At 43.1% G+C, this 16556-nt stretch overlaps 1 protein-coding gene across 1 annotated transcript; it reads right to left on the reverse strand.

Annotated features, from left to right (window-relative positions):
• Positions 1–152: 152 nt before the first annotated feature.
• dcn (decorin) lies at positions 153–15857 on the reverse strand. The gene is made up of 8 exons (XM_029247144.1): positions 15704–15857; positions 9617–9854; positions 5337–5449; positions 3900–4113; positions 2657–2770; positions 2065–2158; positions 1672–1810; positions 153–1524 (listed from the first exon to the last, which is right to left on the reverse strand). Exons 2-8 carry the CDS (start codon positions 9828–9830, stop codon positions 1324–1326), a joined length of 1089 nt encoding a protein of 362 aa, XP_029102977.1. The 5' UTR covers positions 9831–9854; positions 15704–15857; the 3' UTR covers positions 153–1323.
• Between the last annotated feature and the right edge of the window lie 699 nt (positions 15858–16556).

A 16556-nucleotide genomic window follows, 5' to 3' on the forward strand; every position in this document is an offset into this window, starting at 1 on the left:
AATGAATGATTGATTACTACTAACTAATTAATATCTTTTTCCTCAGTGTGCTACACTACATCTGGTCCTTGTGGTGGAGTAACAATTTTCACCACATTCAGAATTTAGATTTGCAACCTGTTGTGAAAAATCAAGTTGTTTGTCAGGAATGGTGGGTTTTGATTGACTTTTTATTGGGTTCAGGAGACCTAAACTGGAGCCCCTGCTGAAACGTTTCACTTTTATTGCTGATATATTACGTCTGAAGTACCTAAGTACTTGTGCTTGAAAGCAATGAAAGGTTTTATACAGCATTTATATACAGCATCTATACATTGAACATTCACACTGACAGGTGAATGAAGGGCGGAGCCACGCACCCATCTCCTCTGCATATCTTCCATCTTAAAAAAGAACACCCGCAGCTTATAAATCAAAATGAAAATAACAAAAGCATGCGTAGAGATCTCCATAAAAGGCTTTGATGAAAATGTATATGTTGTTTATTCTACATCTGTTAGAAATGTATTTACCCTGCCTGTGTCACTGTCTATGGAATCATACATTGCAGTGGTGACTCAAACATGTGCCAAAAGGTTTCGTTTTAAATGCTTAAAAAAACAAGAAAATAAAAGCTCTTTCCCCTAAAAAACAGATAAGCAAGCAGAACATATCATCTGAGTGTTTTTCTACTTCACTTGACTACAATATGAAAGAAATTCACACGCTCCAATGTGCACTACATCCCAAAGAAAGACTTTTCCAGCTACCATAGCACTACACAGGTGATTAATCTTTAGTATATTCTATATACCAATTTTTGTCTATGGTATTTCTGAGACACCAGGTAACACTTTTTACTGCCTGCTCAACAGGCCAGTAAGTCTAATCATCAAAGGAATATTAAGAAAATGGCTTGAGTCAATGAGTTCATTATGGCCGCTTTTCGCTGTTCAATTTAAAATAAACACTATCGTATTTCCAAACTTTCTATAATCTAATACATTTGTGGTTTTTATTCATTTTCTCTGGCAGCTTTTCAAAGGACATTGAAGGCTATTGGGCTTACTCCAGACATTAGTCCTGTTTTTGTAGTGTTATCCATAGTTGTAAGGGTGTTGTTATGTTTCTCTTGGTTGTTATTGGAAGAAGGATATGTGTGTCATAACTGTAATAAAAAGAACATTTGTGACTGAATGTACCATTCTATGAACTATGTAGCTGATGAGTTGTAATTGTGGCAAGGAATATGTTGGATATAAAAATGGGGAGGGTCATAATGGAGTGGGTTTTCTTCTGAGGGCAGCACTGTGGTAAGATAGGGTGGTGGTTTCCTGGGATAACCTATTTCTTCCTGTAGTTTCCAAGCTGGATGGCAGAGCGGTCAAAGACACAACGGAAAGTGATCGGCTGGACCTCCCAGTAGGGCACAGGGTTGCTGAACAGGCTGATGCCTGAGTACATGGCCTTCTTGGTGTTGTAGCTAGGGGGGCAGAAGTCCTCTGTGCCAACCGCTGCAATCTTGTTGCTGTGGAGATATATCACCTACAGGGTGGGGATTGATCATTGAATCAGATATCTGCAATTCTCATGACACCTGTGCAGGAGAATTTTAAATAAAAAATTTAATTTAAATTTTAAATGGAGTCTTTGATTAGTCAGTGGTAGGAATATGAAAAAGAGAAAGTTCACCTGGATATACTTATGGTCAGGCAGGCCTGGGGGCACGGAAGTCAATGAGTTGTGGTCCAGGTGCAGCTCACGCAGGTGTGACACCATAGCCAGGGAGCCATTCTCAACAACGCTGATCTCATTGTGGCTTAGACCAAGCCTGAGAGGAGGAACCAACATATGCCAGGATGTAGTGTGTGTGATAGGCAGTGAAACACAGTATGGAGCAGTATGAATCAGAAGCCAAAGGGATACGGGACAATTACTGTTCCAGCTCAGCTTCATAAATCACTTAAAAGTCTGAATATTTTAATGAAACTGGACACATATCTGAAACCCTCTGTGTGCTGCAAAATCCTTGAGCATGTACACTTATCACAGGCCAGCTGCAGAGAGGGAAATAAGTGCTCTTACTTGGCCAGGTTCTTGAGGCCCTTGAGGCGGTCCGCCTGCACCTTGGTAATTTTGTTCCCATCCAGATGGAGCTCAGACAAAGAATTGGGGAGGCCTGGAGATGGTGGGGCAGCAGACAGCCAAAGTCAGTGAGATAAGTTCCAGTACTCTGCTCTTTCGTCCCTTATTGTTTCCTTCTTCGTGTTGCTTTCCAGAAGGCTTAAAACACATAAAGAGGCCACAGCTGTCTGGCCCCCCGGACTAGTACATCTACAGGAGACTATTGGTACTGCAGATCCTGGGGTGCAAGATGCAGCCTTTGCTTGCAAAGATTCTCTGAAACAAAGTTTAGAACGCATGACATGGAACATGGCGAGAGCAATGAAAGCCAACCTCCTCTACATCTTTCCCCACTAAAAAAAAATATCGTTCAGGGTATCTCTTTGTCACTTTCGCCATCTCAGATGGCAGCTGCTGTTCATCTTTTTCACCTGGACCTGTTTAAAACGGGACGCATGTTGTGGCATACCAGACATAAGACACTTGAGAAAAATTGTTTTCGGATTCAGATGTGCCTTTTCAGAAACTGAGAGCTCTATGGAGATTTCTGTACCTTTGGGGATTTCCGTGACATTGGTGTCCGCAATGCGAATATAGGAGACCCGCTTCAGGTCAGCGAAAACTCCGGACTCTATTCCAGAACTCTTCAGAGGGTTGGAGCCGAGCTCTGGTAGCATGAAGAGGAGGAAGATGACAAATGAGTGAGTGGAACATATCTTTAAATTGCATGTCACAGAGTTTGCTTGACTTTTTCCGCAGTTAATCGTTAGCAGACCCTGCTAGGTGACAGCAGCTTCCCCCATTCCTTGTGCTTCCCATTTCCTCTTATCCAGTTGGTCAGACTGGGAAACCTTAAGTGCTGATGGAGACCATAAATGCAGTGCAATTGCATGTACCTCAGTCACGATGTAATGGGAGACCACTGCTCCACTGCTGTTAAAATGGGAGTGGAAAAAGTGTAAAGAACTTGGTAATGGAATTTTAAAATGAAACTTGAATGGAAAAATGGTTCTAAAGACCTTCATACCAGTCTTCTGTACTCATATGCCTAAGCAGGGACAAGCTGCAACTCACACTACTCTCCAGATGCCATACTGCTGGCTTTGTTGCACTCCACCCAACACATGCAACTTCCTTTACTTCAGGCTTGCAGGTGGTGCACAGGCTACAGCTGTCACCTTATAAGCTTGAAAGTATATGGTTCAAATCTATTCTCCAGTTGTTGTACCCTTGAGAAAGGTACTTACCCTGGACTATTTTAGTAAAAATGCCCTGTTAGTACTAGTGGATAAAGCATTGTAAGTAGCTTGTTGTGACACAGAATTGTGAACTGCATTCATCTAAGGTAACAGTTAAATAAAGGTTACAATTCTTCTTGCTCCTGTGCTTAAAACACAGCATGTCCCTAGGTGGAGGTTCATTCTTTGATATTCCAACACACTTTATTCCAGTTTATTATGCAGGACCAAAGTTAAACTCATGTTTGACATGTTGGCTTATTTATGACTATTCAGTATGATGTCATTAATATTCTATATGCTAGCCAGAGATGATACTGACTGGATGAGAGAAAGTAACTCATAGTGCTCCAGCTTGCTATGTGTCATCATAGGGACACTTTGGGCTACATGACACTAAAGGGCTTTCAAAGGTTTAACGTCCTTCATGTCTACTCATATTCATGATATAGACCTGAGCCAACCACTCAGACAGAGTCTCCTCATGCAGTTGTTCCTTTGAGGGTTGTGCAGTTAATATATCTAGTTAGAGACAGTTGCAGTGCAGTCTGTCAGTACCCATGACAATGACTTGTCCCATGCCCTGGAAAGAGGCCTTCTTGATCTTGGCAATCTGGTTCTCATGGATGCGCAGCTCCTGCAGGCTCTTGGGCATGTTGGAGGGCATCTCCTTCAGCAGATTCTTAGACAGGTAGAGCCTTTGCAGTTTTCCCAGGGGCATGAAAGCCTTGGGGTGGATCATAGTGATGAGGTTGTTTACCAGGATCAGAGCCTTCCAGGAGAAAAATTCCAGCAAACACATCAGTGTTACACATGCTCCAAGGACAGTCTGCAATGTGGCAAAGGATCACGCACACAGATTCTGATCATGCACCAATTAGTTGTAACAGGGAAGTCTGGGTTTTGTTAATTATGCTGTGGGTCATTCAATAGCTGGATTGGAAATAAAATTAGGATGTGGCTTACAGATTTTCAATCTATTTTTGAAGCGGTTAAAGTGATTACAGACATTTAGGACTGTATTACACATATAGCATCCATCCATCCATCCATCCATCCATCCATCCATCCATCCATCTATTATTTGTATTTTACATAAGCATAAATACAGCTGACAAGGTGTAAAACTGAAAGTTGCCATCCATGAGAAGCCTGCAAGCAGTATACAAATGTACATTGGCATCATATGCAAAGAATACAATACAAGTTTGGTCTCTTGGAGGCTTCACTGGAGAGTTCTATCAGTCTTCAGTTTTAGCTGAAATACACAGTTAAAACAAATCCAGTGGTACTGAGAACTAGGCTGAGACATTTCCAAACATGGAGAAATTTGGGGAATGCATCACCCTTGAGAGGGTAATTGTTGCACAGTGGAAAGTGCAGGTCTGAGGCAGGCGCGTTGAAAGGGATGTGGTCTACGGCTGTATAAACAAGTTATTGACAATGCGTTTTGGACCAATAGCACCATGCATGCCTAAAGTTCAAACTAATTAAGTCTGTTTAGCAAACACAGTCAGACTGACACTCAGAGCTTAACAATGACATTTTTCTGAATGTGGGCTTAAGAGGAACGTCTGAAGAACACAGAGTTTGAGATTCTCTCAGCAGTTACCGGAGACCCATCTTTATTTCTGCTGCTGGCTTCCAGCAAAATGTTCCTGGGCACAGATTAAACTAAAACAGTCTGGCATGCGATGAATACAATGAACATATTAAGAATTTGGCAGGCATTATTGAGGTTTTCAATCAAATAAAATTTATTTGCAGTGGAGACTTCTTTGCAAGTACTTAGTATAAAACTGTGCTGTGGATTTTTAAAGCTGTCTCAAATTTAATTAACCCCTGACATTCCTAAACAAAACCAACATGCCACTTTCTCAAGAGAAGCCCTAGATTCTGACATTTAAAGAGTGAACTTTTCCAAAATTTGTAAATGTTTGGAAGTGAAGAGAAATTTAGCAAGCAGTTAAAGAGGTTAGAAAGTTGAAACCTTACATGAAGACCCTTCAGGTTTTTGAAGTCGCTCTCACGGATTTCAGTGATTTTATTGTTCTGCAGGTCAAGAAGAGTTGTGTCTGAGGGAATCTTCTCAGGGACCTTTTTCAATCCTGGAGGTGAAACAAATTCAGACCTTTGTTCAGTTATGTTTGCTGAACTTGAAATGGATGAAAACTTTTGATGGAGTTGTTCCATCTGAGAGTCTTTCTGATTCCAGAAAGAAGTAACTGACATGGAGAAATGTTTTTGGGTTAAACCTGTATGAAGGGCTAATGGCACCTTATCACCAGCTCTTGAAGACTCTCAAGAAATCTTGGGGTATTTCTCAATAACAACATGCAACCCAAGGAAAAGCAGAACCCTCTGAACAAAGCTGTAGCAGTCCTCCCTCATCAGAGACAGGTTTCACTCCAGTCAGACTCATTGTATGAGTACTATATATATATTCCTCTAAATAAATGTCAGCTAAGCAAAATAAGAATCATTAAAGAGACAAGGGTGGCCATATTCATTGTGTGATTAACACAAGTCTGAGTGATTTCTAAAGACAGCAGTTTAAGCAACTTTGAGTGCAAAATGAAGGAAAAGCCATATCAGACCAGGTGTGGAGACACATCTACCTGAGTTTAAATGCTCAGTTGGAACAGTCTTTTATCTGTGAAGATCCTCAAACACAGCTCGGAGTTCACAGAAACTTCTTGGAGACCATTTCTACAGCTTTAGCCACAAATGCTCCAGTCTACTACCCAGCTGTTTCGTGAGCCTTCTCCCAGAGCACCACAGGACCCAACCTGGACTGTAGGACTCCCAGGATGTGAGCAATGAGTGAAATCTTTCTATATGCATGACCAAACACATCATAGGGCATAAGGCAGCTGCAGAAAGTATGTTCCACATCAGGTTAACTGTGATGAGGGTATACTGGCATTCATGGCACCAGCTTTACACAAAGAGAACAGTGAGCAGAAAATGTGAATAAAGGGGTGAGCTCACTGAGAACAATTGCTGCACAGGTATACTACAGTGGAAATATAGACACAGCACAGGTTGCAAGACAGATGCATACTTTGTGTGGGCAAAATTGATGGATGGTCACTTAGTCTGTACACACTACAGTTCATTTTACTTTTCAACTGTGTGCTTCGTGAAGCTAAAGTGGTATCCGGAAAACATTGGTGCAACTCATACCCAAAAAGCAATGAAGCCATGCTGGTGGTATTCGATGGCCTTGTTGAGTTCCATCAAGTGGCAAACCTCTGTAACTGTGTACTCTAATGTGGCCTTCTTGGATCACAAAGTATTGCAACTTTATCATTTACCACACCATTCTGTGTTTATGGTTTAATACGAGGAGCACAATACAGTCTATACAGGCCCCATGATGCAGTAATACAAAAGTGGCTTTGAGAAAACGTCTAGTGTTCTTTGCCTGGTGGTGCTTGTCGTTCCTTAGCTGAAAAATGCGAAAGTCAAGGCCTGAAACCCTAGGGTTGTTTAATGTAGTCATGCCAAATCAATTCTTGCAGATCAATGTAATGCCAAAGGAATGCCTTGAACAGTCATCCTCATGGTCACAAGTATTACAACACTAGTGGTTCTGTATGAGGAACTTCTTTTCCAATCTGTTAAGAAGCACCTATGAACCACGCCCTGCTTGTCTCACCAAACCTAATTTACTTATTTCTCATTTTTGTGTCAGATTGTCCATTTGTACACTCAATGCCTATTTTTACTTGATTACTTCTGGTTAAGAATCAGAGGTTCGAATGTGTGACTACTCGGGCTCAAGTCCTGAAAACAGATTCTGAAAGCTTGGCACCTACAGTTCAGTTTAAAAAGTATGAGGTCAAACTAATGCACTTTCACTAGCTGCACATGCTATGACTCAACTTGGTTTTCAGCCACTAAAGTTATCGTCAACTTTTCCAGTCTCCCTGACTAAGAACTAGCTTGTAACAAAGAGGTCCAGCAGGGCAGTCTGGGTTTTGAAAGATTTGCACTGGGCTGGGACGCTGAGGCGCTGAGTTAGGGCTCTGAAGGGGGTAAGCATAATCTCCAAAATGACTGTTTAGTATTCTTTAGCTTTTTCCTTTGCCTGGGAGATTGAATTGAGTCTCCAAGGTGGGCTTGTAGAAATTTCAGTTTGTAAACACTTGTATAATGTGTAAGCGGTGACTAAAGAGAGACAACAGGCCCTGCACCCCCTCCTCCACCGATCTCCTGTTCCCCCCTCCCACAGCCACTTTCCACACCAGTGAGCCTATGGAACAAATTCAGGCCCTTGGCCAAGGGGATTGGTTTCCGAGAGCAAATCTGGCTCTTCCATGCACTAGTCAATACCTCACTGGCTCTTCTTCCCCTTGGGTGCATCCCAGTGCACTCTTCATACCTTGTTAGAGTGTTTTCTTATTGGCTCTCCTCTCTAGAGATACATCTCTGCTGTCCCTCACCCCTACGTGCACATCCTTATTGGATCTTCTCCCCTCAGGGAGCATCCTCATTGGTTCTCATCCCTTATAGGCACCTCCCCCATTGATTCTCCTCCCCTTTGGGCTTATGCCCGTTGGGTGGCTCCGGTGATGTAGCAGAAAACTATTTTCTTGAACATCACTCTTGGGTTGTTACTCTGTTTCCAAGCTGCACTTTCCAAGTCTTTCCTTTCCCACACTTTTAAAGAGAACATAATCCCTTACACTCATCTCTTTTTATTCTAAAGGCAAACATGCAAAAATCCTAATAATCTGTATATATAATTAGAAGTTCAAAAATACATGTGAAGTATGTGCAAGTGCTTTACCAAGAAAAACTGATATGTCCTCCTTAAAATGTTATGAGTTTATAAAGGTCTTAAAACCATTAAAAACTTTAAAGATATCAGCATAATGAAAAACATAGTGACAAAAAGGCAGCTGCTTTAATTATACAGGGCAGCGGTGAGCTCTTTGATTAGTTTCTAGGTGGGTACGAACCAGTTTGTTAGTCTGCAAGGTTAAAATTTTTATCAGGATAAATAGTCTTGGGGAGTTTAGATGAAAAGGCAGTGTCTGTTTACCTCACAGAGAGGACAAATATATATAAAAAGCAAACATTTTTGACTATGAGAAGCAAGAAAAGTGAAACATGAAATTTCATCAGGTCATTTAAATTTGTTTGCGTTGTTAAAAAATAATAAAGGTATAAAGAAAAAGACCAATACTGTTCTCACCAAGTGAGAACATTTAACCAAGATTTAACACTGTGGTGTGTTAATCACACAAACAAGCTACGGTAGGATGAAATGGAAGGAAGGTTTTTGAAAATTCATATGACAAGAAATAAGAAACTGTCTGTTTTTCTGAGTACAGCTATGGACACCTCATGAATAAGGCAGTATTCTTGGTCAGGCAAAGCACAGCACATTACACATCTTACCCACTAAAGGTCAGTTACTAAGAAACAAACCCATTAACGTCTGTTTTTCATTACATGTTTGTCCATCTCAACATAACCACAGACCTTTCTTTTGTGGGAAAGCGTGGCTGTGAAACACTTTTCTGATTACCTAAATCAGCCCTCCTCCCACGTAAGTTGGTCTTGTGTTGTTTAAACTGCCCCATTGTAGCATGTCTTAACTAAATATAAATCAGACACCATGTCACAGCTAAATTTAAATCACCCTCTCATTGCCAGCAAGCCTCACCTAAATCTATCCTCTGTATCCACAAACCTTACACAGTGCTGTTTTCTCTTACCTTAACTTACCCACATATAGATGTGTCTTATATATGTCTACCCCACAACATTAGCACACACACACATTGGCTGAAGCTGCTTGTCCCAAGAGGGGTCGCGCCGAGCCGGAGCCTAACCCAGCAACACAGTGTGCAAGGCTGGAGGGGACACACTTAGGACAGGATGCTAGCCTGTCACAAGGCACCCCAAGCAGGACTTGAACCCCAGACCCACCAGAGAGCAGGACCTGGCCAAGCCCGCTGCACCACCACACACCCTCTAGCACCCTCTCTTACCTAAATATATATGTCCATCATATTTTAAAATGCCCTACTTTGGCTGTGCCTTACCTCAATCTTCCTCGATATTGATCTATCATATCTACATCTATTACAGTCTGGCCTGTTTCAATCAACGCTGGCACCAATCTGCCTTCCACAATTTTATCCGTTACCAAATCTCTTTGCTTACCTGTGCATTACCTGAATACTAATGTCCATTTCCTAAGTCTTCCCCTCATACTAATGTACCTTCCCTGAACATACCCCCATGCTGGTATCCCTTACCTAAGTCAGAGCACTGCACTACACGCAGGTGGCACTGACACCTAAAGGGGCAGAAGGGTCCATCAGGGATGCCAGGAATGGGTATATCCTTGTCCACTGGTTTCACCCCGGAACCCTCATCCTCGTCCATCATAAAGTCCAGGAAGCCCGACTGTCTGAAGGGCAGGGCCCAGCAGGCTGTGGTCAGGAGCAAGAGGAGGCAGGCCAACTTCATGGTTCTGATGGGGGTTCTCTGGGCCTGGGTAAGAAAGAGGACAGGGTGAAGACTCTTGTGGGATCAATCCTGAGCACCTAACTGTCACACAGAAACAATGTGAAATGCTAAGAAACCTTTTCACTTGCCTGACTGTATATAATCCATCGTCTTAGCTATAAAACCTGGAAACCCTGGGGAACTTCTGGAAAGCTTCTGCCAGTGTCCAAGATAGATGACAGAACCTGGGTCAACCTGGCTCCACTAGATACATATGAACATGCAATATTCACTACAGATTTAGTCATTCAACCTCATCCCACTCAAACTACAGTTAGAAATAATGAGTGAACAAGTTTCTTGATGAGGCAGGGACACTGAGGCAAGTTCAGACATTCCACTCTGTGAGGGCTGACACTTCCACTCATGAGATTCATCCCCACCTTCTTCAACAGCCAGACTGTGGTTCTAGGACATACGTTGTATTCATACCTCGTTCATCCACTCAGTTATCAGATAACTTGTAGTGCACTGTCTGAACCGCTTGTCCAATACAGAGTTGCAAGGAGCCAGAGCCTAATCCAGCAACACAGGGCATAAGGCTAGAGGGGGAGGGGACACACCCAGAACAGGACACCAGTTCGTTGCAAGGCACCCTAAGCGGGACTCGAACCCCAGACCCACCAGAGAGCAGGACCCGGTCCAACCCACCGCACCACTGCACCCCCTACTTGTAGTGTTCTTAAAATTCCAAAAATAATGTATGTAGGTTTTATTTAAAAATGAGAGAAATAAGTCCTTTATCACATCAGGGTTTTATTACAAAATTAGACTGGTGATTCATTTCACCTAATGAAAACAGAAAGTAAACAGTTCAGCAGAAATCTTTTTCTGGATATCTGCACTTGCCTGCGGTACAGAGTTTGTAGATGGCTTTGACTTGCAAAGGTGATCTGACCCATAAGATTTGCTGACCCCACTGTTACAAATGACTATTACAGGTTTGACTTGACAACTGGTCATTTGCTCCCTCTGACCCAGATGAAAGTGCCACTAGTCAACTGCACTATGATAGACAGTCCAGTGGGTTGGTGACCTCTACGTTTCGTTTTGTAGCACACCAGTGCTTTCTGGGTCATGTCAGGTTCAGAACGGAACCTTCCCCGCTGCATCCGCACGCCACCAAATTACAGTGTAGTGGTGCTGTAACTAGCCCAATGACAACAACTGCTCAGACTGGGAATTACAGCTCAGCGTATAGCCTTGAAGTTGAAGGCCGAGGAAAGATCAGGCGTGGTCTTTCCAGCAGCTCGAGCTGGAGCTAAGAGACAGACCACTGAGGCCACAGCATCCTTTCCACTATGCATCTGCTGTGCTGTAAGTCATAGAATAGTAATGCATAGAACAACAGGGTACAATGTCACACAGCTGAGAAAATGCCTCGCTATCAGTTAATGGCATCTTTGACATATGGACCATATGAAGATGGTTGAAAACTGGCTGTGGCACTGAAGCAGTGACATCACCATGGTGCTTGAAATACCAGCTACTCATTACTATTTTTTTGCTGCAAGAGTTCTTAACTGAAAATGTGTTTTAGAGCAATAAACATTCCTGTGAATTTTACAGAGAACTGGAGGACACAAAGGTTAATCAAATGATGAGATGGCTTTAAAACAGCTAAGGTAAACACTTAAGTACTGTGCCACTAGACGGAAATAAATCCATTCTTTATTATTAGATAATTAATTGCACTTGGGATCAGGTTGAGGTTGCACGTAACGAATACAGTAAGTAAAAAGTTCTGGTGCTGGCTTAGGAGTTGGGCTGCAGTGTAAGTCATTGCTAGAAGGTAACAAATAAGACTGCTAATGTAAACCCAAGATTGTTGCACTTAGATTTAGTGAGTTCACTGCAAAAATAATGTAACCTTCTTGAGTTAGAGTGAGAGGTCATCTGGTTCCTGGTCCTTTTATTGGTATCCTACGGTAGAATGGAAGCCAACATTGATCCAGGAAGCTTAGTGTACTTCTCTGCCAGATGCCATCGATAGTATAACATGACCAACGATATCAGCAACCTTGCACTTAGACAACAACAGTATTTATAGATTGTAGCTTAGTCCTGAAAGTGGTGCTGCTCTTATCATATCTTATGACCAATTTTGGATCATTTTCAGTAACTTTGTTCAGAGCTCTAATTTTGTTCAATGCTCTGTGTCACCAGTGATAAAAATGGTCTATAAAAATGGATTGAATTGAGGCTCGTTGGCTGGTTCTTGGAGGTAAGAATGATAAACGGGCTTTGCATATGTTTTTGTGGTCACAGGTTTCAACCTAAAATTGCCCTACCCACTGTCAGTTCTCACACTTTAAAGTCACACACACACACACACACACACACACACACACACACAAGAACCTCTCATTACAACTAGGAACACCATCATACTTCATGTTCTCAGCTTGTCCAGAATATTACAGTGGCACAGGGCAGAATAAGAGACAATGAGATGTCTTCTGTCACATTACAACTGTTGAACACAAAAGGTAACATCTCCCAGGTGCACTTGGAATGCTGTCTCCAACACACCTCAACAGGATAGCAAAACCAGCAAAGCGCAGAGTCAGCTCTTTTAAGCTCAAGCATTTTGGACTGTTTTCTGAAGACAGAAGTGAGCTGAAAAAAGAGTTCTGAATTAAGTTGAGCTGGCAGAAAATTACATCTTAGGCTACACTGTGGGCTACAGTTTACGAGGCAGTCATTACCAGTGGCTTTAAAGGATGTCACTGTCCTGAATGTCATTTAAAAACTTTTCTGAAAAACATTTCCTTTGACCACTGAGTATGTCATCTTAAGAGATATTCATTCTTAATGAGGAGAGGTCACACTGTACAAAAGCTGCTGAGATGTATGGGTCCAATGATATTGATTCTTGCACACACACCCTTATCTTCAACAGGAAACCAGTGGGATCAACATCTAACAGGGACTGGAGGAGGAAAGAGGTTCCTTGACTTGAACTCTTCTATGCTCAATGCACCATAGTGAGAACAACCCTGAAAAACCACTGGAAAACTTGTTATTTCATGACCGAATCACTGACAGCCCTGTGCTGTTAATTGTCTTAGAGTCATTTGCCTCAGAGATTCAGGGCTTCAGTCTATCCCCAAAATCTACCTATGTACCCATCATTCCCTACATGACTTCTCTCTCCCACGAGTTATCCTGCTCTCTGTCAACCTTTCTTCCTGTGTCCCTTTCCCATTACATCTTTCTTCATGAGCTTCTGCAGCCTTTGAGTGTCCACTGATTTATTGCTTCCCCTTGTAAATACTTGAACCAGCATAAACATTCCACCCTGTTTTTCTCACTTGGTGCCTACTTTTTTAAGAAAAATCAGCACGTCTGCTTTTAATCTTCAATCTTTCATCGTTCCCTTACAGTGTTGCTCGAGCTCTCCTCCTTCATAAAAAATTACACCAAGCTGAACAACAGCGTAGCAATAGTAGGAGGTTTATCTCAAGCTGCTGGTTCATTTTTTTCTGAAAGAAACCCAGATATAATACTGTATATTCAAGGCTTCTATCTATCATTTAGAACCATTATCCTAATTTTTCAAAACAGATGCACTCTAAGAGAAGAACCCAACTATTTGTGTCATTGCAAATCTCCAATGTTTGGTGTTGCAAAGTGTAATTAAAATGAACACAAAGTCATCCACGCGTGACATTAACATTTTGGAAGCAGAGGCTATGAGGAAATGATGGGCTTGTGGCACAGGATTAAGTGTGCAGTGTCTGTGTTGCGAGGTTTGCTGCAACCTTCGAGAAAGTCAGAACAACTTAGTTGCCATTATGAGGTGTGTAAAGGTGGGTGCTTCTCAACCACCCTGTGAGACTGGCTCCAATGGCGTCCATGGTAAAATCGACGCACCTAAAATACACCATTCCCGTCTTCCTCTGTTTTGTTTGTGGTATCGTCTACAACAAAACCTAGAGCAGGAATGTCCATAATGAAACCTAACCGTAAATGCTGTGTCAAAGGTCATATTACGTCATGTCTTCTCTTGGGCAGTATGAGGAAGTGGACAAGCAGGCAGTGCTGGTTCTCTCTGCACTAATTGCTAATAAGTAGCATTTCAAACCGTTTTCCTGGCACTACACCAGCGCTCAGAAATTGTCTAGCTTGGATGCAAAAAGCATTCCTCAAATGCTTGGTGGAAGCCACCAAATGTGGGTGCTTCCTGTATGCCTACAACTGGAAACGCTCTTCAGCTACGTCTGTGTCACTGGTGGCAGAGACATTCTCTAACCCCCGCCTGTCTTTCTCCGTTTCTATTCACCCAGTGGCCCCTTTCCCCCCCTCTGTCTCTCCTTCCCTTTCTACATAAGGAGCACTCTAGGTATGACTCTTTACAGAAAAATGTGCCTTTTTGACAGAGAACCAGAGTCTGGAAATGTCTATGATTTCAAGCATTAAAAAAAAATCCCCCAGTGGCTTACATCTCCTGCAGTCATCGTTCAGGACTCTTCGTTCCCAGAAAGACAAGGTCCAGATGGGAAAGTCTTTGAGCCCTTCCCCCTTCAGTAAAGATCCTACATCATGCAGCTACAGGGAAGCAACACTTCCTAGGTGAACCATAAGCATGTCCATTTGGCACTTTGTTTTGAGCAAGATATGGGTGGCTGCCCGTCAGGCCTTCTCCTGGGACATTCTGTCAGACAGGAAGCGGTATTATCTATCATAGAGTTAATAGGGCCCTTCTTTCTTGTACTTCAGAGAAGCCTCTCCCTTTGTTTTTGGCCTGCCAGCAGCAATCCAAAACAGGCTGAAATATGAATAAAGCTGAGCTAAACGCGGAGAAGCGCACCCGGGCAAGTACCAGTCCTGTCCTCAATCCCCCTGTTTAATCTCCCATGCAGGAACAGAGACCACAGGATACACAAACAGCAATAATTGCACAAAGAGGCAGCCGATACGGAACAAAGAAATCTCTGTGTTTTTCTGTAAACGTCTGAACTCCAAAGCACAAACTGGAGAAGCGGAAAAAAAGCTAAACAAAAAGTGCTCATAAACTTAATGGATTTTCCACCCAGGAAGGGACTGAGGGGCAGGAAGAGGAGAAAATTGGTTGTGTTTTACTGCTGTGGGTCTCAGGGTCTTGGGGAACGTTCTCTCCTGTGCGAGACTGGAATGACAAAGTAGCCCCTCAAAGGTAGGGCTCGGTTCCCTGGCGTGAGTGTGGAGCAGCCCCGCGACACCCCCTTTTTGGCTGTGCTCTCACACATTAACATCAGAACCAGAACCCCCCCACCCCCACCCCCTCCCATCCCCTCCCACATCAGGTCAGTGAGCCGATACAGCCTGCAGCCCCTCACCTCTCTGCCCATCCCAGCTGAGCAGAAGGACACCACACACCTGCAAAGCCACACCACGTACCTGTACAGGGTGTGCTGGCATGTCACACACCAGGTGGGAAATATTCCCCCTGCTAATACAAGAAGTTCCTTTGGCGAGAGACACTACAACCCTGCACTGTCCGTATTCACCACAAACATGCTTATCAGGTAGAGCACTACTGTGTTTAAATATGTAGCTAAACATGAGCGAAGTGAAAAGTCAATCATCACAAATCTAAACACGCAGTATGTCCGTCCCAAACAAACAGCTGCAGATGCCAAATGCGCCTTTGAAATACTTTAATCCTCAGTCTAATCTTTCTGCAGATACTGCCTTACAAAGTTGTCTGTCCTCTAGTTCCTCGTTCATGCTTCTCCATTTGTCTTTATTTCTCTCTTTCTGTTAAATGCTGTGAGAAAGTCGATAAGCATGCTAGGATCCCTTCCTACCTCAGTCTCCCATGCACATCTGTGGAAGAGCAAGGGGCATACCTGGTGTCCTGGTTGCAGGAAGAACGTGTGCAGGTGTGCCTGTGCGCTTGGGGGTCCTCTTCTGAATCCAGTGGGGGGATTGCTCTTTGTGTCGCTTTGAAGGCCGAGGCGTAATTGCACTACAAAAGTGTACAGCCAAGATGAAGCAGGTGTGCGCTGTCACAGGAGGTTAGTGGGAGGAGAGAGAGAAAGGCAGAGGAAAGAGAGATGGGGAGAGAGAGAGAGAGGAGGGAGGGACCCGCTCAGTCCTTTCTCCCAGGGATGAGACAATTGGTGGAAAACTCCCCTTTGGAAACCAAAAAAAGAGAAAAAAGAGAAAGGGGAGAAAGAGAGGGAATAGGACGCTGAGTGAGAGAGGGAGTGAGAGCGAGAGAGAGAGAGGGAAAGGGGGAGAGAGAGACAGAGAGAGAGAGAGAGAGAGAGAGAGAGAGAGAGAGAGAGAGCAACCTATGTCAATGAACACGACTCATACCCTGCTGACAGCCTTCACGGCATCATCTGGTAAAGATTGGGTTCCCAGATCGCCGGCCAAATGTGTTCCATCAACCTTTTCTTTCCCGTCTCCAGCGTCTGACTGTTTCTGCTTAGTTGCTTGGACTTTTCCTTCCCTTCTTGCTTTTTTGTTTTGTTTTTTTCTTTCCTGCATTCCCAGAGCAAGACTCTGGGCTAACTTTCCTTCCCTCCTTGTTGAGGCTGGTTTTCTTACACAATGATAAGTTGGGTTGGGGTGAAGAGAGTGTTTACAGTTGACCTCATGCTGAACTTACACCAAATCAAGAAAGGACTACATCACTATCTGTGTCCCATAATGTTTGCTTGGGCTATTTTTGCTGTTTTCTTTCAGACCAAGTAA

This window comes from Scleropages formosus, chromosome 2, assembly GCF_900964775.1.
Source record: "Scleropages formosus chromosome 2, fSclFor1.1, whole genome shotgun sequence".
NCBI classification, from domain to species: domain Eukaryota; kingdom Metazoa; phylum Chordata; class Actinopteri; order Osteoglossiformes; family Osteoglossidae; genus Scleropages; species Scleropages formosus.